The 24393-nt window shown below is 39.4% G+C and overlaps 1 protein-coding gene across 1 annotated transcript in view; it reads left to right on the top strand.

The window, feature by feature from the left end:
• The window catches only part of LOC128360379 (endothelin-converting enzyme-like 1), a 36166-nt gene that overhangs the window by 6645 nt on the left and 5128 nt on the right, over nt 1-24393 (top strand). Inside the window, exons 7-12 of the mRNA XM_053320794.1 lie at nt 8455-8677; nt 14091-14189; nt 14690-14764; nt 16322-16425; nt 18020-18078; nt 20573-20624. Coding sequence (XP_053176769.1) covers nt 8455-8677; nt 14091-14189; nt 14690-14764; nt 16322-16425; nt 18020-18078; nt 20573-20624 — 612 coding nt within the window. The remainder of the gene's footprint in view (nt 1-8454; nt 8678-14090; nt 14190-14689; nt 14765-16321; nt 16426-18019; nt 18079-20572; nt 20625-24393) is intronic.

Raw genomic sequence — 24393 nt, 5'->3', positions numbered from 1 at the left:
GGTTGAGTGACATAGCCACATCAACAAAAATCCATTTTTTTATCATGGGTTGTGACACGTGTCAGTGAAATGAGTTACTAGAAGTCCCACAAAGAAATGTACGGTCATTTTTGTTTTACTAAGCCAGCTCTTTGATTAAGTAATCCATTAATGCATTTAAAAATGACACAATGGGTGTGATCAGTGGGGGCAAGTATTTGTTCAACTGTGTGGGTGTCTGACGCTGCTATCTGACGCTGTTGGGACACAGTATGAGTCAGAATGAAGGTTTCTCGGAACGGCCACATTTCTCAGAAAACCTTACTGCTACCTCATCTAGCCTTGGTCATGTTAACCAGTGTGTCATTAGGGAGCAGGGTTGGAGGAGGGGTTTTATTGTTGTGCTAAGTAATGACTAGCGACTGACAAATTTGTACCACCAACGTCATTTTTACTTGACATGGAAGCTTCGGTAGCTGTTATTAAGGGCAACATTTTCACCCTGATTGTGATGTGCCAATTTGTTTTGTTGTAATGTTTGTCTTTCATGGATGAACCTAGGTAGCGAGCTTACATTGGAGGAAGATGCCTTCACCATTTATTGCAAAACCTTGATTGGTAGATATATTTTGCAGTGTAAACAGCTGTCAGTGGGCACAACACCAGACCTATTAGATTCTCTGAACAAATCAGAAGTATGAAGAAGCAAACTGACTACTGTACCTATCATAAAGGACGTAACGCTTAGCTTCACTGCTTCTTAAAGTACTGTTGAGCTACAAATCTACTTTTCCTCTTACTATAAAGTAAATACCCAAATAACCTTCCTAATACCATAAAATAATTACTATTACCCCCATGCATCGGCAAGGTGTTGGGCAGCGTAACTAACAACTGCCCCCTGCTCCACTGTTGCACTTAAGCCTGTCTCAACTGGCAGTCAGCACTAACCCTTGCAGAATGGTTGTTGGCCATCACTTAAAGAAGGACTAGCTTTTGGTTATACTTCTTTTCCAGTTGCATTTTTACAATATTATATTTTAATTCTACCTTCATTAGTATTTTACATTATTTCAATGAATCAGAAACAACAAACAACAGGATGTTTTCTGCAGTGATTGGGCTCAGCTCCCATCAGTGCTACATCTCTTCCATATCAAATGTTCAACCACATGTACTGTTCCTGGTCTCTTTGATCTGGTCTCATACTGCTCTCTCTCATTGAGTGAGGGTCATATCATTAAGGGATCTATAATCCCTTTGTAATGGTTACCATTGCTGCTGTCACTTCCCCCGCAGGTTGCAGAAGCTAGGTTTGATGCCCTGCATCATCCATGTTGTTTATCAATCTTCTATTCGAGTTGCCTGTCCATCCATTCCCCATGATGGCTTTAGTAATGGATTCTTCTCTATGATTCAATCATCCTTTCTCTCCCTGTCTTTTGCTCCCATCGTCCTCCTCCTGTGTTTATCTGACATCCCATCTTCTCTCCCTTTTGTCATTCAGTCTCTCAGTCAAGTTCTGTAAAGTCTGTAACGTTTGAGTCAGGCCTCATTGTGGAGCCAGCTCAAAGTTTAAAACAACTTCTCTTTTATGAGTTGTGGAATCAAATCTCAATTGTATTTTCAGCTTATGAAACCTGCCTCAGTTTGTACTTTTGATTAAAAATAACAAGTTCAGGTGATACGAGTAAATACATATTTTAAATTGCACTCGTTTATTTCTCACATTTCAGATGTAGGGAAGCATATTTCTGCCAGAGAAAAAAAGTGATGAAATGTAAACATACATCAAAATCAGACTGCGTTAATCAAAATTTTAAGATAATAAGACAGACTTACCAGAAGTAATAAATCATAAAGTGAACCACAAATCAGCCAAGTCACACATCATACATACAGAATAGTCATGTAATGATCTGGGTAGCAATATGATAAAATTGCTACTTTTCTAAAGACTTAATAAAAGCCAATGCTGGGTAATAGGACAGTGGTGCATTTTTATGACTTCTTGGACCTCAATGCGTAATGATGATGAGAAGCACAGCTGATAAACAGGCTTACATAGAAAGCAACGGGTGCAGGTGTTTCAGGTGTGACATAGGTTATATTCTACCAGTGATTTGCCTGTAAGCCTACATTTTGACTTGATACATAATTGTTAAGTCATAATTATATGATAATGGATTTTGACTTTCTTTGTCAAATTAGGAGACAATTTTAAAAAGTTACTTTTTACTGTAATTTTGTATCTACATTCTTGTTATTTAATTTAATCCTTATTTTTTTCTGGACAGCAATCGGCTTCCATACAGTGACAGTGGGATGTAGCAGTTTGAACTTTCGACCCAATCCACAGACTCTCCCCAACTCTGTAACTTTCTGACTAGTTTGTCTTTGTCTTTCATCATCCTCACCAAACTCTTTCTCCTTGGCTCTCTCCATCTGTCTCCTCCCCCTCCTCCTCCACCCTCACTACATCTCTCCCTCTCAACTTTGAATAACTCTCACTTTTCCACAACTCCTTTTTGATCCCTCAACACTGTTCAGCTCTCCCTTCCCTCCATCTGCACATCTTCCACTGTTCCCTATCCGTCTCTGTCAACCTCCTACTCACCTATTCATTCTTTCTACTCTGTTGCCATTGTCTCTCCAAATATAAGACGACCTCACTTTTTCAGACATACCAATGTGGTAAACTCTTCAAATGCATTTATTCCTGTAGTAGTATTTTAGTCTTTAGTCTGCCTCTATAATCTCTATCTTTATTCCTGTGTTGTCATTAAGAGGCCAACTTTGCAGCAGGAATATTGATCGGTAATCGGCAGGCACGTCATTCGGCATAACCATAACCTAACCTCAATTTACCCCCAACTTTAACCAGGACCTCAGAAATGACACTATGTGTTTATAACGGAAAGGGTCCCCAAGAGGTTTAATAAACGCACGCACACACACACACACACACACACACACACACACACACACACACACACACACACACACACACACACACAACAGAGACTCATACATCCTAATGGAGGAACAGTTCAATATTCAATTTCCTTAGGGGTGTTGCTCATTAGCATAGCTTATGAGAACTAGGTAAAAAATGCACCTGTTCCTCACATCAAGAGGTCTCTCCACCACTGACTGTTATTTGACAGTTACACAGCTTGTTGCAAGCAAAAACACACACAAACAAATAATTTAGGATTAGGGTTAGGGATAGAGTTATTGATAATGTTCCTTTAATCAATATTTTCCACCTCAAATGCATTACAGTAACAAGTAAAACAGCGTAATATTATCCAGTTAGTCAATCAATAAAGTCATTTAACCAGAATGAGAGTCTACAGACTCTATGGTAGCAGCTCTGAGGTTCTACTAAGGCTCAGCAATCCTATGAGCTAAATGCAAACGTTAGCATACTAACATGCGCACACTCACACAGTGACAGTGCAAAATGCTAATGTGTAGCAAGTATAATGGTTACTGTGTTTGTCATCTTTGTTTAGCGTGTAATCATGCTAACATTGGCTTATTAACGCACTAAACTCAAAGTGCAACAGAGGTGAGAGTGCTAGTGTAGCTAAAAGTAGAACAACATAATGGCAACTAAAACAACATAATTCATCTATTTTGTTCATATTTATGAATTGTATTCAAGGTCATTCAACACAGGATATTTGAGTTTCCTTAAATACACCCCTGTTTGCTTTGAAAGCATTACTTGTACTTCTGTCCAATTTCTTTAATTTCCCTTAATGTGGGCGATGGAGAGTTGATATTTGCTACACTACCAGTGCATGATAAACCTGCATGACTGCCCAGTTGCTAATGCAGCCAAGGCTTACAGTCATCATGTAACCTATGGAATAATTCAATTTACACACCACACACACACACACACACACACACACACACACACACACACACACACACACACACACACACACACACACAATCTAATTGTTTGGCTTCATATAGTGAGAGTCAGGGCTCGTGGCAGAGGTCTTGGTCCATTGTATCCAACCAGTAGAGCAGTTGCAGAGGAGGTTTGCTCTCAAGGCCACTATTGGTCCACAGAAAATCTTGTACTCTTTTATACTCTTTTTATACTACTACTAAACACAGTATAACACAGTTGAAAGGTGAAAAAGTGACAGATGAGTCATGAGAACACACAGGAAGGTGCTTGTTGGACAGCTGTATGTTTCAGGATGAAAGTGCAGGCATTCAAATATGAATGAATCATGTTTCTACTGTGCCGTCTTCTTCACATATTCATTTCCTGTTTTTTTTGCTTTGTCCTGTGACTCTTTTCCTTTTACCCATCATTTTCCTTCTTTGTTTGAACCTCCCTCCTCTCTCTCTTCTTGTGTCTCTTTGGTTAAAGTTGCTATTGACAACTCAGTCTGTCCATCGCAGGCTCATTTTCTCTTTGTCCATTTCATAATGTCTCCATCAGTGACAATACACGCTCCCCCTATCTGTACAGACATTTATTGACTAAGTCCTTCTCTTCATTGTGCTCTCTCACATTGATGTCTTCCCCATCATACAAATCTACTGACGGTAACAGTCACACATCCATCTCCTCATTCTCAGTACATCTTTTCTTCTTTCTTTCTTTCCTTCTTTCTTTCTTTCTCTACATCCCTGTGTGTGTGCATGCATGTGTGTATGTGTGTGTGCAGTCTCCATGCACTGCAGTGACTGTAGCCAATCCCATTAGCCAGATGAGCAGGCCTCCAATGAAGGGGAAAGCATAATGACAACACCGGAGTCTCTCTCTCACACACACACACACACACACACACACTCCTCCCTCACTGCCACTCTCCCTATGTCGGCTCCCTCCGTTCATCCCTCACTCTCCAGAGTGTGTGTATGTGTGCTTGTGTGAGCACGGGAAGCTGTTGTGTGTTATTTTTGTATTGTTTTAGGCCGTGCAATTTGATGGAGTGTCACCTGGCTTCTGAGCAGCAGAGTGTATTATTTTGTGTGTTTTAGCGTATGCGTGCGTGTGTGTGTTTATGACTAACCCATAGAAATGAGACGGTGGCAGTCGAGAGTTCACTTCCTGCTTGGTCCACTGCTTTTAAAAATATACATTGAAGGTAGTTGTAAAGTATTGTCAGATGAAGCGGTTCACTGAGTTGTGGATTTCATGGAGCTGTAGCTTCCAGCAAGTCAAGGTTTGCTTCCCGGCTGGGCCACCTGAGCTGAAAATATATGCAGTTGTGCTACTGTAGGGAGCCGTGAATGGAAGTCTCCAGCAGAAAGCATAAATGTGTATGATTTTCTGTCTCTATGGTGTTTGGGTTTGCAATTTCAAAGCTTAGTTTTTTTCTGTTTTCAGATCCCATTATTTCACTTTAAGTTTACATATGATCAAACTACACTACACGATATTCTCCTTACCTGCTGTCTGGAAAAACTGTGTAATTCTAGTAAAGTTTAGAATAGAGGAGGCCTCCCTTCCCTCATTACCTGTAGGGTCATTATCTGTGGTAATGTGTTGATGCAGTGCACAGGGACAGTGTCTTTTCATCTCCCTAACTAGCCCCATTAAAATCCATTCAGCTAATGAGCCTTCACTCAGTCCTCCGGTGATTAAGACCTACCGCTTGATCTGTACAGCACTGTCACCAACGGGCCGAGGGCTTTCATTTAGCTCCACTGTGACTCCATTACGGCACGGAGCACACGCTGACATATACATATGTGGCTGTTTAGGTGAGAGTGAGAAGATTTGACACTGTAGGAAGCTTCTACGAAGACAAAGATAAAGTGATGTGACACAATGCTGCTTTTAGAAGTTTAGAAAATAAATGTGTTGCCATTTTAGGTGATGTTTTTATGTTGAGGGAGACTTGGCTCCTCATTAAATCAATTACTGTACAAATAAAGTAGTTAACAGTTAGTATTGCAGCATAAACTCAAAATGCTGAGATGATGTTGGCACTAAATTGTTACTATAGATGATTCACATTTTTAAATAACCTGATGATCTCCAGTCATGCAAAGCAACCTGTAATATATATAGAAAACCAACAGCCATAAAGAATACTTAATACTTGATCATAGGGTGTGCATCATTTTCAGCTCCCACTATCGCTACTATTCTAGCTTAAAGAGTAACGTAACATCAGCTGGAAATAGTTTATGCTGACCTCTAGTGGTGTAACTGCACACTGCTGCATTGATGTAGAAGTGTACACCAGGGTGTGTTAGTACACTGTGACGTCACTGTTGGGTGTGATTACACATCCCGTGAGATGCTACTCATATCCATACATTTACTCATTTCAGCTGTTACCAGACTACAGCATCTCCTATGTACTTTAACAGTAAATCAATATTTAATCCAAAGTTTGACAGAGAAAGTATGAAAGAACAATGATTTAATGTGGGGGTCAGCTGTAAGGTTCAATCATGGGTCCGATTGTTCAAGGGGGGCCAACAGAGCTTTACAAGGGCAGTGAAGATATAGGGATATTGTTGGTATAATAAGTTGTATATACGTTGAATCATTTAATATATAATAATATAAATTTACACTTGACATGACTTCAGAGTAAGTCATAGCCAGTGTGGTAAAGTAGAATACAAAGCTCAGCAGTGTATGTAAAGTTAAGACATGCTGTGAAAGGATCTGTTTTAATTGACTCATCAGGCAAGACAGCTGCGATCAGTTAAAAAGCTTTACAAAAGAAATAAAAGTAAGAATGAATTTTTATATAAACCAAATTGTGGATTTCGTCCCTCATTTCTAACAGCTCTACTAAAGGACCTCTTCATGGCCAAAATGAACATGAGGAATTATTACAACCACCAATAACTGTTCAGCCAATATACAGCATATGAGTATTGCATTCAGGTTTAAGACTATTCTTTAAGGCTCACTTTAAGCAACTAGATCCACTTATTTAATGTTAGGAAACAACTATTTAACAAGCTGTTTGGTACTTTAAAACAGTGGATCATATTTTAAAGGCTTCTTTTACAGTTTCAATATAAAAAGCTACTGTATAAAGCAACTAGTAATTAGAGACGTAGAGTAAAAAGTACAATACTTCTCTCTAAAATGCAGTGAAGTACATCGACAATTTATGCACACTTAAAAAACCACCACTAGGTGTCACTCTGACCTGTGTCATTACGAAAAATAATCGCACAGGTTATTTCTTATAATTGTACATGCTCTGCTGATTTGAGGTTTTAATGATTAGATGGTGGATTATTATTCCAGTTTACTCAACTAGATTACTCCAACAGATTACACTCATTAGTTTTCTTCAAAGCTGCTTCGAGCTGAGCGTGTCCCACTCCTCATCACATCGGTGCAGAGATGCTACACTGTTTCCATTATCATATAGATGACTTCCAAACATCTAGCTGCACTTCTGGGCACACACTCCCACACGGATACTCCGCACACAAACACATGTATTCCTAAACTCGCACCGTCCGACACCAGCCGACAACAAAATTAGCGAAATTAGCGAAACACAAACCAGCTCATTAAGCGAAGCGGCCACATCTGTAAAACATGTTGATTAGTAGACAGGCCTGATGATCAAGGACACCACCTGAGTCTCTCATTTATTTATTTAGCCCCCCCACCCACAACCCCCTGCCTACCTCCCCCCTCTTTTCCCCCCGTCAATTAAATTCACTTCACAAGTGCTTTGTTGGCGGGACCTTCAGGGTGCTGTTGCCAAGGCGCTTTTGATTTAATATCTGTCATGCACAGGGAAAAATAAAAAAAAAAGTATTTAAAAAAAAAAAACAAAACGGGGAAACAACAACAACAACAAGCCTCAAGGTTCACATGGAGCCTCACAGTGGGAGAGGGGGGCATTTGTCCCCTCAGGGCAAATTAAATGTGCGGCACCCAGTGGGGGCATGAGGACACACCAGCACTCCATCGTCTGAGGGAGAAGACACAGCTTGAATACATAAATGAATGATCCATTTTCTCTCCTCCCGCGACACATTTTGCTCGCCCCCTCTGCTGCCTCTCCGCTGTGAGTCACTCTGGATTAGAGGGAGTCACTCTTTAACTGCTGGGTCCTCTTGACTCCTCACCATTCGCTCTCCATCACTGTCGCCCCTCTTGTTTTTTTTTTCTTTTCGAACTTTTCTGACTCTTAAGAGGCTCAGAGGGCAGATGGAAAAACAGAAAGTTTGGGCCAGATGGTAACAAGATTACAGTGAGACTCAGTAGATGTCACTTTAACAAAGAGAGCAAAAGAGGAAGGGAGCCGCAGTCTAACACAAAGGCTTCTGTATCACACTTTAAGCTTTCTACTATAGCAGATGCCTTTTCTTGTGCTTTATTTAATCACTGGTTCCCTTCTGTGGAGCTGTTTATGGATAAAACACGCCAGCTTTTCTTTATTTGGGGGGGAAGCATGTTCAAAAGTGAGGGCAATTAACCATTTCCTCTTATATCCTCCATCCCAGGGTTCTACATAACTACATGCTGTGGCGCATTGTGGCAGCGCTCAGTGAACATCTGTCCACCGCCTTCCGCAGCACCATCCATGAGTTTTCCCGGGAGATCGACGGCACTGAGCAGCAGCTGGAGCTGGGCAGACTGTGCCTCACACAGGCCAACAAACACTTTGGCATGGCCCTCGGAGCCCTGTTCGTCCAGCAGCACTTCTCCTCACAGAGCAAAGCTAAGGTAAAGATGGAGGTGGACAGACTGATACTTGTTGGGACAGTGGGATAATGGATAGATTTTACCCATATTCTTGAACAGTAGCCAGATTCCACCTATCTGTCCAGTAGATTTAAAGATTTAAGATTAAAATGTGAACTCCACATATAGATCCTCACACGACCAAAACTGTGACCCGTACCTGACTTGTGTTTTTATGTTTTTAAGACCTTAATCCCCCCCCAAAACCCAACTGGTACTGCCAAATCTGAGACCCCAAACTGACCAGTGGCTTTATTTTTGCCAGCTAATGCGACACATTGGCTGCACTCTCTTCCCCTCTACTGGGCATCGCATATCTACATGCAACACATGACTCTAAATAAATATTGGCACAGTCAGAGAGAACGAGAGGAATTGCTTAATGAATTACATTTGAAAATAACCAAAACGCAAAGCCAAGCTGGAGCACTAAGCTTTAGAAATGATCTGAACCTGAACAGAGGCTAAAATACTTTATTGGGATCTGTTGGATTTGGGACAGGAAGCACAACTTTTTTACACAAGATTCCACTTGAACCAATGGAAATAAACTGGCATTTGGTCATATTCTAAGACCAGAAACTAATCTAACACCAACAACACTTAAGTTTATTAATACACTGTATGTGCTGTGATCAAACTGTGATATCAATTTATTTTTGAGAGATTCTTGGATACAACTAGTGATTTTATGTCTGCCAATGTGAAGCTGGGATATATTTCACAGGAACTGACTGCTGTAGCCTATTATTGAGAACATTTAACAAAATATTACATCTAGTTTTCATCAAAATATGTAATTTTCTGACATGCAGAGACAACATCTGATACAACATTTTAAAGACTGCAGTGGACAGAGCAGCAGTTTACAGTGAGGTTGAACAGTGTGTTAATCTGGAACTGCCTGATCTCTCATTACTTATTAATGAAGATGTTTCTGTCACGACTTAAAGTAAAAGAAATATGCAGTAATGGGAAAGTTATTTTCAATTTCCAATAATTGGACAAGAATCTCAGTTATGATGAAACCACACAACCTTCAAAGACAAAACTGACCTTGGCCTTGAGTCTATTACTGAAAACATTTAACAACATTCCTATTATCTGAGACAGTTCCAATTTTTGGAAGCAAATTTTTTTTATTGTAATATCTTTTGGGCACAGGTTACGGTCAAAGGTGTTGTAGCTGTGTATCACCATAACTCAGTATGTGATAATGATTTGTATGAATGCATTCAAATGTGTAAATGTGTAAAAAAAAAATATCTTTGAACAGATAGATTTCATTTTTAAATCCACAAGGAGAGGCCATTGCTGACACTCCATCAACAAATGAAAATTATTTAAACACATCATTTCCAATGTTTGAGTACATGAAGATACTGTATGTACAAAGGTTTGCAGTTAAACATCTATCTGTTTGTGGGTGAAAACAAATCACACAGAACTGAATTGCATATATTGTATTGTATTGTAATGTGTGTGTGCATGCATGGACACTGCACACAGTAGTGTTAAAGGTTAGCATATTCATATAATATCAATCTAGATAATGTCATATACCTGGATTGCAGTCCAAGACCAGTGTTGTTGAATCATTGTGGCATAATGTTGAACCTGAATCACTTTGCAGGGATACACTGACTCGCTGACTGAGTGATTCATGTCATTTGTTCCCAGGAGGTATTGGGATGTGTTCAAGACTGCAAATATGTAGCTGTTTCTGGTTGCTAACGTTCAGCTGCAGTGATTCAATAAAATCTAGATTCATATTATATGCATAGGCTAACATTTAACATTACTGCACACAATGCCATACACACACACACGCACACACACACACACACACACACACACACACACACACACACACACACACACACACACATAATGTTTTGAAAAGAGGACAGCCATAAAGATGAATGGATTGCCTGTGTATGTGTGTGTGTGTCAACTTTCAAGCCAGACTTACAAGGTGCTTCACAAAATACAATATCATACAAGATAGGTATGGGGAGGCTTTTCTCAGGTGGTGGTTAGCCATTAGCTCTGCTAGCTATTAGTGTAGCACCAGGTATCAGGAGGAATACACATAGTTTGGCCATGTTTCACTTCACTGAATGAGACTGAAGCACTGAACGATTCAGTGAACACGTTTTTTAATGAAGTGACTCAGCACACTGAAAAGGACAGTCCTGTATCAGCCCTGTAGAAAGGCACGCCTGCCTCAGCCTCTGTGCTTGGATAATTAGATGATATTCCTGATTGGATATGTTGATATCCAATCAATGCATCCCCATTGGTTATTCAGGAGGAATTGTCAAATGTAGACCAGAAGTATTTGTACCCACAGGTCTTATTTTTAGTTTTGATTTATTTGTAGCTGTAAGATTAGTATTCTGTAAACCTTTGTGCCAATCTTCTTTATGCACTCACACACTGTGAATTATGTTTTTTTATTTGTTCACAAAATGGCATGTAAAGCTACAGTCCCTCTTGTAAATTTAAAAAATTAAATCTATTTGTTCAGATAATGCATTTGATCAACACATTTTGAAACATTCACACATTCAAAATGTTTCCACACATTCAGTATGGTCATACACAGCTACAATACATTTGACCCTAATTTGAGCCCATAAATTATGTAATTCCCACACTTTCCATGGCTGTGGCAACACTGGAACTGTTTTCTGATGATGTTTTTATATCATTCATTTCTACTTTATCATTTTTTGGCTGTTCGGGGGCAGATAGGGGGGCCAACTTGTTTCTAGTTCTTATCCACTCCACTTTTTACTTCCATTTTGCACACAGCCTGGGTCAGTCACAACTAAGTCCCCACCTCAACCCTTCCATCACCTTTGGTCTCTTTCTCTTTTACCTTAATCCTGCCCCATATGTATTGTTATATCAGTCTCATGTCCATTCTAGGACATGGGGATATGATTTCCAATGGGATTTCTAACCTCTATAACCCTATACTCTTTCTTTAAGCCCTTCATCATCTCCCCCATCTTCTTCTTATATCCTTACTGTCAAGCCTATAAGCTTCATTTTACAATAAGCCACCTCTCTTCTTCTTTTGCAAACTTCTAAATCTCCCATGCTACCAAAGCCCAGGACTATCAAGCATGCATGTCTGGCACAAGTTCTAGGTGTTAATTACTTTTTATGTACTTTACCATAATTGTAATTTAGGTTCCCAAGCTCCTAATGTTCCATTTAAGATTCCAATATCATACAAATGGTCCATTTCAATAAGGCTTCGAGCCAGTGGTGCCTTTCTGATTAATAAAATAATAGACAGGGGATTTTTGGGACGAAGCCTAGAGTAAGCATCTAAAATCATTCAAACTATCATGAACTTCTTCCTCATGTGGGGGATTGAAAACTTCAAACTGTTACTGTTCCAAACTATCACATATTCACTATTGTCCATGTCCACACTGATCATTTCACACTGCTGGTAGATATCAGTCTATAATATGGTGGCATGTCCACACAGGCTGGAGAACCTGTGTACCTATGAACCAAGCCAGCAGTGATGTGTCTTGACTTGCCTTGACTGACTTGCTGATGGTGCTTACCTCAGCAAGAACAAGAATTAATGAGTCTCAGGAGCTGAAGCTGAGAATCAAGAGACAGATAAGGAAAGAGCAGCTTTCTTGTTATCCTGAATCACCAACATAAAAAAACAAAACACATCCTTGTCTTTCAGGAATAGATATTCTGTCTACAGTAGTATAAGATAGCACCAGTAGAATTCTTTAAAAGTAACCAGAGGCTTGAGCAGCACGTGCTCTCCAACATTATTAAAACCCCTAACATTGGTATCTGGCAATTCTGCAAAACATTGTCTTCTTTCTTAATGACTTCTGTCTACATTTACATACATCTGTACATGGAATCTATGCGGTGATGGCAAGCATATAAACTATTGTTAAGGTGTGTTCAAGGTTAGGCAAATAACCCTCAAATGTCAAAGTATGCAGGAGCACAGCCCAGTATTGAATTATATTCATACTGTACAAATCTGCAAAGGATGATTAATGTCCAAATTGAGTGTCAGTGCAGCGAGCATGTATAACTTTAAAAGAGTACTTCACCAATTTAGCATAGCACTCCTATAACAGATACTGTCTTTTTTATTGATTCTTCATCTTTGTCAAAACAAACATTGACCAAGACCTTTTCCCATAGACTTACATTGTGAAAGAGATGCCTGGCCCTGTACACATTTCACTAACAGCATTTGATTCATTCAGTCCAATCACATTTCAAACATCTAGTAGGAACCACACAATAGAATGATTGTATCCCCATTCAAGTTAGCAAGTTAGCAGACGGATAAACCGCCGGTGGAAGTCTGCTCTGTATGGGCCCAAAAAGCATGGACAGTATGTTTTCAAATTGCAGGTCATTTCTTTACTTTCATATTCAAAAGCTGACAGGTCCCAATGATGTATCCAATTCTCTTTGTACATCCATGATTTGTGTGGGTTATGCTATGTAACACATGTAGCCTCAAGCTGCTACCCATAACCAGAAATGGGGAGTGAGCTTGCTCTTGTTTTTCCATATACACAGTAATCCTGACACCTGTAAACTGACTCTGATGTGTAAAACCAGTGACTGAACCTCGTTATAAAACTTAATTTATCGCCCTACATTAATTTGTGACTTACATGTATTGCAGAGTCAAAGTTAAAGTGTCCTTTTTCATTCAGCTGCACCATTCCAGTGGCATTGGTGCTTATAGCTAGAATATAGAAACATATCTCCAATACATTTTTGGAGTGATTTTTAAAGTGAAATTCAGTGATGGTAGAATGCACAGGCTTTTGCTTTATGGTGTGTTTCAGCTGCACAGAGGGTCAGAAGTAATCTGATATTGGACATGGGAATTTGCATTTAACACAATGGATTGATCAAAACTGCAGCAAAGGTGGCAGAAACACCACCAGTGAAGGCTAATGTAACATAAACTCAAATGATCAATTAGTTATAGTAACTCACAAAGATTTTGTGTAACCATGACCTTACACTCTTTAATTACACCTTTAATTATTTGGATTTGGGTGATTCCACAAGGTAAAGCCTCTGAAAATGTGGCTTCAAATATTCAGTTATTCTCTAACTTTAAATATTTATGACTGCATAAGCACCAGTCCTACTTTAAAAATCATTATTTATCAAGAGTTTAACACTGGAAAAATTAAGCTAATCTGCTTCTTCAGGACCGTTGGGTTGTAGTTTGATCATATTTGGTGACCACAAAACCAATCAAATTAAGCTGATTATATTGTGTTTATAGTTTATATATTTTCAGTGATTGATGTGATGTGATGTGATGTAATGTGATGTGATGTGATGTGATGTGATCTCCATCCAGGTACAAGAGCTGGTGGAAGACATAAAGCATGCCCTGGACCTCCGGCTGCACGAGTTGGACTGGATGGATGAGGCCACCAAGGAGGCTGCCAGAGCAAAGGTTCGGAGAACGAACTCAGCTTCTCCATCACGAACATGAATCCCTGCCAGATCCGATTAGTATTTGAAAAGGATTTAATTATTAGTTGCAATTCTTTTCTTTCTGGGGGTTTGATTGATTGCTCGGTTAGATGGAAGTATGCGATAGAATACATCAAGGACTTGACATTGAGAAGTGAGGATCGCCTAATCCGGCACTCTCTGTGGTGCTGATTTAGGGTCTGCACTGCTAGATATCCCTTCTAATACTTTTACAATCTGAAGTTATAATCCTTTTAGAGGCCCATGCTGAATATAAAGAGCTTCCCTGTAATCCTATTACATTGGGTTTGCTTGATTAGTTGATGCATGGGTGTGTGCTCAGATGGTTGTGTGCCTGGGTCCAAAAATTGGTAGTTATTAGTTACTCCAAGTGGATATAGGGTGTTGTTGGGTAGGTTTAGTTGTTTCTCTCTTTCTTTCTCTTTCCATCCATCATCCTCTCCTCCTCTTCTCTCCCAGCTGAAGCACATGATGGTGATGACAGGATATCCCGACTTTCTGCTCAAACCTGAGCTCATAGATCAAGAATATGGGGTGAGTCATGAGCTTTCTATTTCACTCTGCGTTATCAGGTCTTCCTCACCACACACAAGCCCCCACACATCATACTCACAAATACCATTTTCCCCACATCTCTCTCTCTATTGCTGTCTCCAGAATGATATTCCATCAGGTATTACCATGTACCCCAGGAGATTGTATTCAGATGGAGCAAAAATACATCATGCACAGGAATGCATTAACCCAAGTGACACTGGCGTCTTCGTTCAAATATATACAACAAATGCATTAAGTATGTTGATCCAATCAAGGAGAACATGAACAACCTGGGAGCAGTCAGGCCAGCCCTCAAAAATATGCAGTCAAAAGTTTGTTGATGGAGAACTGTACACTGAACATGTACATCTGTAAGCAACTATGCTGGTTAGCGTCAGTGATGGAAAGTGACTAAGAGGCCAAGTAAAAGATGGAAAAGGGCTTCTAAAACAGATCAGCTCATACAGAGAAGAAAAGGAAGGTACCTCTCAAATGCATAAAAGTGAGAATATGCTGAATATGTTACAAATAAAGGCCTCTAATGGCATGGAAAACACAAGACTTGGATTGGCCTTGATGCTGCTTGAGAAAGAATCCCAAGCTTGAATATTGGTGCAATCCAGAGTAGCTGCTAATACAAGCCCTTTTGTGTTCTTCATTAGTAGTGCTATGGAGCTATGTGTACATGTGTATTTACATCCTTGTCAAAACATTGCTCTACAGCACTACTAGTGGTCAAAAAGTCCACAGGGCCCCTTTAAATAAAATATCACTGTAGTTCTTCAATGTGTGTATTGCATTTATACAGATAACCAAACTTGGTAAACTTGACTGGACTTGAGCTCCAATACATATCACTGGACTGCTGATGACAGTGTATAATAGGTGGCTGTTCACAGTTGCTACAATACAGTTGCATTAAATTTGATTTGGGGAAAAATTTGCCAGCTTCTGAATCATTAATCTTACCTTATGTATTTGAGAACATTTTGGGAAGTAAGCTTATCTGTTGTCTCCAAATTAGTTGAAAATATCAGCACCACTCTCATGTCTGGAAGGCAACTATGAAAGACTGGAAAGATGGGTTAATGAGCTTAAGTGGCTCTGTCCAAAGGTAACAAAGTTCACCTACCAGCACTCTCATTCTGAACTTAACTCATACCCATCTGTTTCACTGGCTCTTTTCTTCACATTACTAAGCACACAGACTCAAGGGTTGGAGGATATAGCAGAAACTCCATCTGCCAAATACCAGCTAGTTTTTCAATCTGTCCAGATGTGTATTTTTGTCACAAATTGACAGAGGCACATCTGGCCCTATACGATTAAACAAGCAAAGAGATTACAAAAAGCAAGATGATGTGTTTACTGTCAGTTCAAAATAAAGAGATGTTGCAAAAGAAAGATACATGAAGTCCCTTTGGCAAGTGAACAAAACAATTCTTAATCTGTGTACATCCTACTGCAAATCCATTATTATGTTAGATGCTGAATCATAAAGAACACATATTATCGCTATGTACTACTACTTACTTCATATCTGTGGTTTTGCAGTTTGACGTGGACGAGAAGACCTACTTTAAGAACATCCTCAACAGCATCAAGTTTAACATCAAGCTGTCAGTGAAGAAGATCCACGAAGAAGTGGACAAGACAGCGTGAGTTTCACACCTCCTCACATTACTCTTGCCACAAAAGCTAGCCAACTCAGCTCCCTGACACGTGGCGCAAAGTCATTAAAGAAGGTTAATACATTTGAATTCCTGCCCGAGCTCGTCCAGCTGTGGCTTGCACAATCTGTACTATGTTTGACATGCCTAACATGTGTCCCTGTGCGTCCCTTTTTAGTTTGACATATTTGTTGATACACCACTAAATCAAACCAACAGATACATAATCGACATACACAGCTGGAGCAAATCCATTTGATTTACTTATCTATAGCAGCCAGGCAGCAGAAAAGTGCTGTGGGGCATGCGCTTCATTTTTTATACAGTACAGCCCGCCACGCCTGGATTGAGTGATTCTCTGCTATGACAACACATTACAGTCACATTAGTATTCCAAGGTGCCTAAAACAACTGGACAATATCATTATCACACTCGACACCCTGAAGAGTTAAATCACATCCTCCCTCTTTATCACCAAAAAGTGAACATGCAGTCCGTCTTGTCACAAGGAAATAAAAAATAAACACTCCTCCTCCTCCTCCCTGTGTTTGCAGCCTATGCAGAGCCATCAGTCTTTCACTCCTAGACCAAGGGCATCTCACACTTTCAGAGTTAGTCATTTGGGGGATTTTCTGCCAATCAATTGGTCTGGCTCTAAGTGGATTAGAGTAAAGGAACTGTCCGTGTTTTCATATGCAGGGAGGAACTTCGGCCGTGGGACCACACACACCTAATATTTCTCACCGGAGGGGTTTAAAGAGCGAGAGAGGCCAGCCTGGCATCACCAAATGGTGTATGAGTCACACAGCAATTTCTGAAGTCAATTTCACATGTCATTTAAGGCAGTTTAGCCCATGTGATTGTCAAGTTTATTTCAGTGAAAACTAAAAAAAAGGCAGACATTTCTTTTATTCTTAGTGAGGAATACAATATTTTCACATCTGAGAGTTACATAAAATAAAAAATAATAATATAAAAGCTCAGATAACTACACCATGCAAAGGCTATTATTCAAACAACTTGTAACTGTAATTTCACCAATGGCAGTATCCATAGCAACCACCATAGCAACAATAGAAAGGCTTAATGAATCTTCGTAATAACCGACAAACTAAACATCATATACATTTACTGAATGAAGATTATGAAAGGAAAATGCACATTTTTGACTAGAAATGTTATCAAAAACACATTTTAGTATCGAAACAATCTTAAAATATAGCATCTTTGCACTGATAATCAAAGGAAGGTCAGCATTTTTTGTTTCACTGAGTTCATGGGGACCAAACAGCATTAAATGATATGCAGAAAGCACAAAAATGTGTAAACATGACAGGCCAAATGTCCTCAAAAGTGATGTGTTATTTATATGCCATCCCATGAGATCATTTCAGAGAGACAGAGGTGTTTGGGATTCTGTTCAGGACTAGGGAGTGTTTCGAGGAGATAGATGAGTGATTTGAGTGTGTGTGTGTGTGTGTGTGTGTGTGTGTGTGTGTGTGTGTGTGAGAGAGAGAGAGAGAGAGTGGAGGATCCCATCTTTAAAGCCCTGTTTATTTTGACTCCTGTTTTTATACTCAGGTGGCTTCTCCCACCCCAGGCCCTTAATGCCTACTACCTCCCAAACAAGAACCAAATGGGTGAGTGCGTGATCGTTCATCTCACATACTGATATTTGTGTTCTCTCTTTCATCTGTCTCCACACACATACGCACACACACACCTCTCATCCCTCCCATTGCTATTCTGTACCACGATGTGGGCCGTGCATTAGTTACACGCAATTACACCATGTTGCCGTCTGTTTTCGACATGTCAAACGCGACGGCCGCTTAGAGAGAGAGAGAGAAAAAAGCGTCCACCTCCTCATATCATATTCCTTCTCATCACTCACTCTGCTTCGATCTCCACCTCACATACTTAATACCCCCCTGGAGGAAAAACAAGCAGTAACACCTTCCCGAGTTTTTAACAAATCTAGCCTTGCGATTTCACCCCTCCCTCCCTCCCTCCCTCCCTCTCTCGTCTTCTCCCAGACTCAGCCCGCTGTCTGTGTCTGCCTGCCTGCTGGATTAAATCTCTCGCTGAAAAATCAATAGTGTGCTCGCAAGCTGATGCTAGAGGACAGGAGGAGTCAGACAAACACAGTCATCAGGGCCTCCTGGGTCATTCTTTTTAACCCCACACATAATTTCTCTCACTCCACGTGCTGCCCCTTCACTTTATGGCTCTTGCTCTTTCTCCTCTGGTTTGATTTTCATACTCTCACTAGCTCTAATCTTTGTTTGTTTTCTAATATAATCTAATTATTTTTATTTTACTGTTACATGAAATAATAGATTATTCTTAAATTGCACCTCTATCTTTTAGCTTCCTTTAGTTCATTTCACTCTGGTTCTGTTTGAAGGTAAAGAGACAAAGACATATACAGTACATTTTTACAAATGTGTGCAATTTCAACAATATTAGTTGAACAGTTGTTCTTTTTTTTCAGATTATTTTGCACATATGCTAAATGGTTTAAATATGACCACAATATGTATTCATAGTGTTTTCAGAGAAATGGATTCTGGTTAGGGTAAAACAAGCTGGTTTAGTCTGTAAAATGCTAAAAATATATGAAAGAAGACTGTGAGGTCATGCTAGCTCATTGAGGTGTTATTCATCCACAGCAATGCTTTGTGCCAAATGCTAACTGCTGAAGATTAGCTGATCAAATTTACAATGCTAACCATCACAATTTAGTGTCACTGGATATATTTTACTTGACTGGAATATCTTATGTTAGCTTTAGCAGAACTTAAGAAAGCATTTTGCACATCCAGAACAAGGATTGTATGGGTTTAACAGTCCAAAAAATCAAGATATTCACTATGTCGTTTGCCACTTAAATAAAGTCAAAGATACTTACGATACAGAGCTGAACTGTTCAATGCTAAAATATCTATTTAATGTAGCTAGCTAACTGAGCTAGTTAGCTATGTAAACCTCAGATGTGGAAACACGAGATGACTGAAATGTTTTAATGTTTGAATCACACAATCTGAAATGTCGTATTCAGATTGTGTGATCAGAATCAGAATCAGAATATCTTTATTGTCATTCTAACAGGTACAACGAAATTAAGTGCAGTCCCTGGCAATGCAACAGAGCTATTAAATAATAAAAAGAAGAAACACATAAAAAACAATATAAAAACACATAAAAACTGTATAAAACAACCCACTCACTTGTCCACATAACAATATTGCACACAGTCCTTGTTTACAGTAATCTAAAGTGCATATCCAGTGTAAGACAGAGGAGCATGTGTTATTTGAGTCACTGCCTGGTAGTATTTAATGTAACACCGGCTGTAAGATAGAAACTGTGTTTTAGTCTGTTAGTGGGTGTTTTGATGACCCTGTATCGTCTGCCTGATGGCAGCAGTTCAGCAGTGTGATGAGTCCTGTAAGATGGCTAGCGCTTTCCTGAGGCAGCGGGAGCTTTGTAGGTCCTCCAGTGGTGTCAGAGGGCAGCCGATTGTTTTCTGGGCCACCTTAATGACCCACTGCAGCGCTTTCTTCTGTGCCACTGTGCAGCTGGCAAACCAAACACAGTGGCAGTACGTCAGGATGCTCTCGATCGAGCAGCGATAGAAGGACACCAGCAGCTTTTGAGGGATGTAGTGCCTCTTAAGAACCCTTAGAAAATAAAGTCTGCTGGGCCTTCTTCACCAGCTCTGCTGTGTTTGTGCCCAATGTCAGGTCCTCTGTAATGTGGACTCCCAAGAAGCGGAAGTCTGAGACGGTGATGGTGTCGAGGAGGTCAACAGGTTTATTCATCATTAGAAAAACAGCTTTCTCTGGATGAAGTGTTAAGTTGTTTATATTTAAGGGACAGAGTAAACCACTTATTTGGGCAAATAGAGTGATTCTTTTCTTTGTCGCTGCCCTCTATTGCAGCAACACAATAAGATTTGGGATGATAGTGTAGATGCCTTTTACATAAATATCTTGGCTAGTGCAGGTTTAAAGTCAGTCAGGGTTTTTCATTTACTCTGCACTGAACTTCTCCCTCTGTGCAGCCCGCAATAAAAAGCTGCTCCTCTCTATCGTTTGTGTGCCTCATCTTGTGTCTTTATCTCTCCCTCAGTCTTTCCAGCCGGCATCCTTCAGCCCACTTTGTACAACTCTGAGTTTCCACAGTAAGTACCCGTCCTCCTGTCCCCGCCTTTCCTTTCCCTGCCACTCTCCGTAGGGAAGCAACAACATCTTCGCAACCACAACAAAGGTCATTAAAGGCAGTGTTAGTGTGCCGAGCCTTTACGTCCCAACACACCTGATTAAACCAATTTAACTACCCACCAAGAGCTCAATTACTGAACAAGGTCCCACTAATGGAACAGGTGTCATTGAGAAGATGCCTCCCTTAAATTTGAGCCCATCTAGTAAATTGACAGTGCATGAAAGCAGATAGCTTCTCCGCCCGTCTCTATCTGATCTGTTTATCTCACTTGTTCTCGTCCCTCTCTGGCTCTCAAAGAAACTCCACATGAGAAATGTTTTAATTAATTATTGCAGCACCATACAAAACAATCCCTTACCTCAAATTAGTCATTCATTTAAATCAGAACACAAATTATTCCTCCTCAGCTTTGGGTTTTAGATAAAAGCTCTTTGTGTTTGACATTCTGCTATTTTGTGGCCAGTATTAATATTTTTTGGATTAGCTGTTGATAAGCAACGTTTTTCTGTGGCAGCACACAAAATATTTAAAAATGATCATCTTTATTCCATAAAAGGACTGCGCATTTTCTCCAGTTTCATTCTTGTCCAAACTAATATTTTTTTAATTGTGTTATTAGATAATAAAACTTAAGTGAAATCCAAACCAGTTAAAGTTTTAGTTTTAACACAATATCTTAACAGGAGCTATATAGTATAGGCTTACCTTTTTTATTTTTTAAAAAAGCCACATTTCTCAAATATTAAATGTTCTAGCATATACAGGCGCACACAAACTTTATCTGAATTAACAAGATAAAAATGGACAAAATCTTGATTTACATCAGGAACTATTTGGTCCATGAATACGCTAACAAGATTATAATCCAACCAGACAAATGATGCCAACTTTTCATACCTGGCACATTTCAGTATTAAAACAAATACTGAGGTTCAATGCCCAGCTATCAGTATTAAACAGGAATTCTATAAATAAATATTTAATCATAACTACCAATGCATACATGTATAGAAAATGATCAGACTGTCTCACTAGAATATATTCAGGGTTGGGACTCCTATAAACAACCAGTGTAATATTGATTAGTTTAACAGAATATTGATTTAGTAATCAAACCTTGACACTGAGGGGTGAGAACATTCTGACTGATATATGATAGTGATAAATAAATTATAGGTCCTCTACTCTCTCTTTTTAATATTTGCTTTAAAGCAAAATTATAACTTTTGAAAGAAGGAATAGCACAATTTTTGTTACAAATAAAAATAGTTTGATTCATAAGCAAGAAAACACATGCTTGCTCATTTCAGTACACTTTTGCTGGTACAGTTTTACTTAATCTATTATGCCCAGAAGTTTATGATAAAACTAGATAACGTGACTTCAGATTGATATTGCTTTGTAACATTTTGTTCGGTAGAAGTTACATAGTGTGCCTTTAAAAGATCATGCTGTTTAACCCAGTAATTACAAACTAGGTATACCTTGCTTACTTATATTTAATCATTTACAACTGTGTGCAAATTTTTCAAAGCAAAAGTTTAATAGATTAATTTCTTCCTTCTAGACTGCCACTGATTTCAATTAATTACAGTACAGTATGAACATCCACTCAAGACTAAAGTGAGAAGTCATACATCACATCACACTTAAAGTTATGTTACCAATACAAGGTAATGCATTAGAGCAGGGACTGTTTTGAAATGTTTTTCATGGTTGTGCACCCAGGCATTATATAATACACAAACATAGACAATGTAGACATTTAAATGAAATATTTTTTTTCACATTAAGTGATTGTCAACAAAGTCCTTGTTAATGATAGAGTTCCCTCAACCGCACAAGGGGAAAGTGCTTCAACAACAATCTTTTTTTCAGTGGTTCCTAGTGGTGAGTGAAAAAACATAACATGAAGAAAACTAATTGTTCACGATGATGTATTACCTGTCTCAAGCAAGTTTCAACTCTGTGAGAGCTGATTTTCATAAAATACTGGCAGGAATTAAAACCAAATCAATCTAAAAAGTTAAAGCATGGGTCAGAAAATGGTCATTGAGGAGGCGACGGCTATCAGTAGAGAAAAGACTTCTAACACCAGGCACATCATTGAGAGAGGGAATTCTAAGGTAAACAACTATTTTTCCTTCTCAACAGACCCTTTGTTAACCAAAGCTATTCACCAAGGAGCAAAGCTACTGCTGCCAGGAATCACTATTATTCTAAGACAACACATACAATACTAATCCAAAGAGCTACACCTCCTGCATTCATATCAACTCCACTGAGCAACCATACACACACACACACACACACACACAAACACACACCTCACAAATATGAGATAATTAGACCTAGCAGTTTGCATACCCAACATTAGCTAACACTTCTATGTCTTCATTAAAGGTGATCACCGCTACTTCCACTACCTGCTACCATGCATGCTAATCAATATTAATTAATGCTTATTTTAAAGTGTGTACCTGCCCCCTTTAAGTTATTACTGCAGTAGCCCTCACCTCCCATAAACTCTCGCTGCCTTACTTCTTTACACACACACATGTGCACACACACACCTCTCCGCTATCACGTCGAGTATAATGAAGCTTCAATCAGGCAGTTAGTTTAGCGAGGGAGTGGGGCCTGGTGTGAGGCAGCGTATCGACTAGCTGTCAGAAAGTCATTTTCAGACGTAGCCATGTGAATAGCCCTGAGTCTGCCCTCTCATCGCTCTCCATATCTGCATGTGCAAAGACAGCACTCTCGCCCTGGACCAGGGTCAAGGAGAGGTGGAGTCACCTGCTTTTTTTTTTTTTGGGAGGCTGCTGGCACGGGTGGAGTAGGCATGTTAGTTGTGGACCAGTGGGTGCATATAAAAGAATGGAAGCTGTTCGATGGGAACATGTTACAAGGTGTTGAATTTTGTGTCCGCAACTTGGTGGATAAAGATTTATGTTCACACTGCAGCCGGAAATGTTCCAAGTGCTGATTCTTCCCTCACATGTGAAACAGATATGTGATGTTTTCTAATCAATGGCAATCGGAGGCACATGGATCCAAAATGATATCCCAAGTGAAAGTTTTATCTTCCTTGGCTGAGCAGAATTTGTAATGAGGACAATGGGACGAAATGAGGGAAAGGAAGGCAATAGTGGACTGTAATGAGACACCTTCAATCAGTCACAAGGCATTGGTCTGCTCTAAAGTGCAACCAATGAAGACCAAAGCTGCATGCTTAACAGTTTGAAGGAACAGTTTGACAGCTGGGGAAATACATTTATTTGCTTTGTTGAGTTGTTAGATTAAAGGATTGAAGATGTTAAATATAAAACTAGAGCCAGGAGATGGTTATCTTAGCTTAGCATACAGGCTGGAAACAGTTAGCTTCCAGTGCCTCCAGTGTTAAATCAATGAACATGCTATATCTTATTTGTCAGCCAGGCTAGTGGTTTGTCCCTGCTTTCAGTATTCATGCTAAGCTAGTTAATGTATCCAGGTTCTAGTTCCATATTGAACTGACAGTTATAAGTAAAAGCATCAAACTTCTGATTTGCCTCTCAGCAAAAGCTAATAGTGTTTCCCAAAAAGTCAAACTATTACTTGAAGTGAGACTGTGTGAGTTGTTTTTTAAGGCTTTGTTTCATTTCTTATCATTTCAACTTTTCATAAAGAAAATGAAATGTGCTGTGTCTTCTTTCATAGTGTAGGTAACTGGTAGATAGTAGGATATA

Source organism: Scomber japonicus, chromosome 6 (assembly GCF_027409825.1).
Source record: "Scomber japonicus isolate fScoJap1 chromosome 6, fScoJap1.pri, whole genome shotgun sequence".
NCBI lineage: Eukaryota > Metazoa > Chordata > Actinopteri > Scombriformes > Scombridae > Scomber > Scomber japonicus.
The sequence above is the reverse complement of the archived record's forward strand: the minus strand, read 5'-3'. Positions and strand labels throughout refer to the sequence as shown.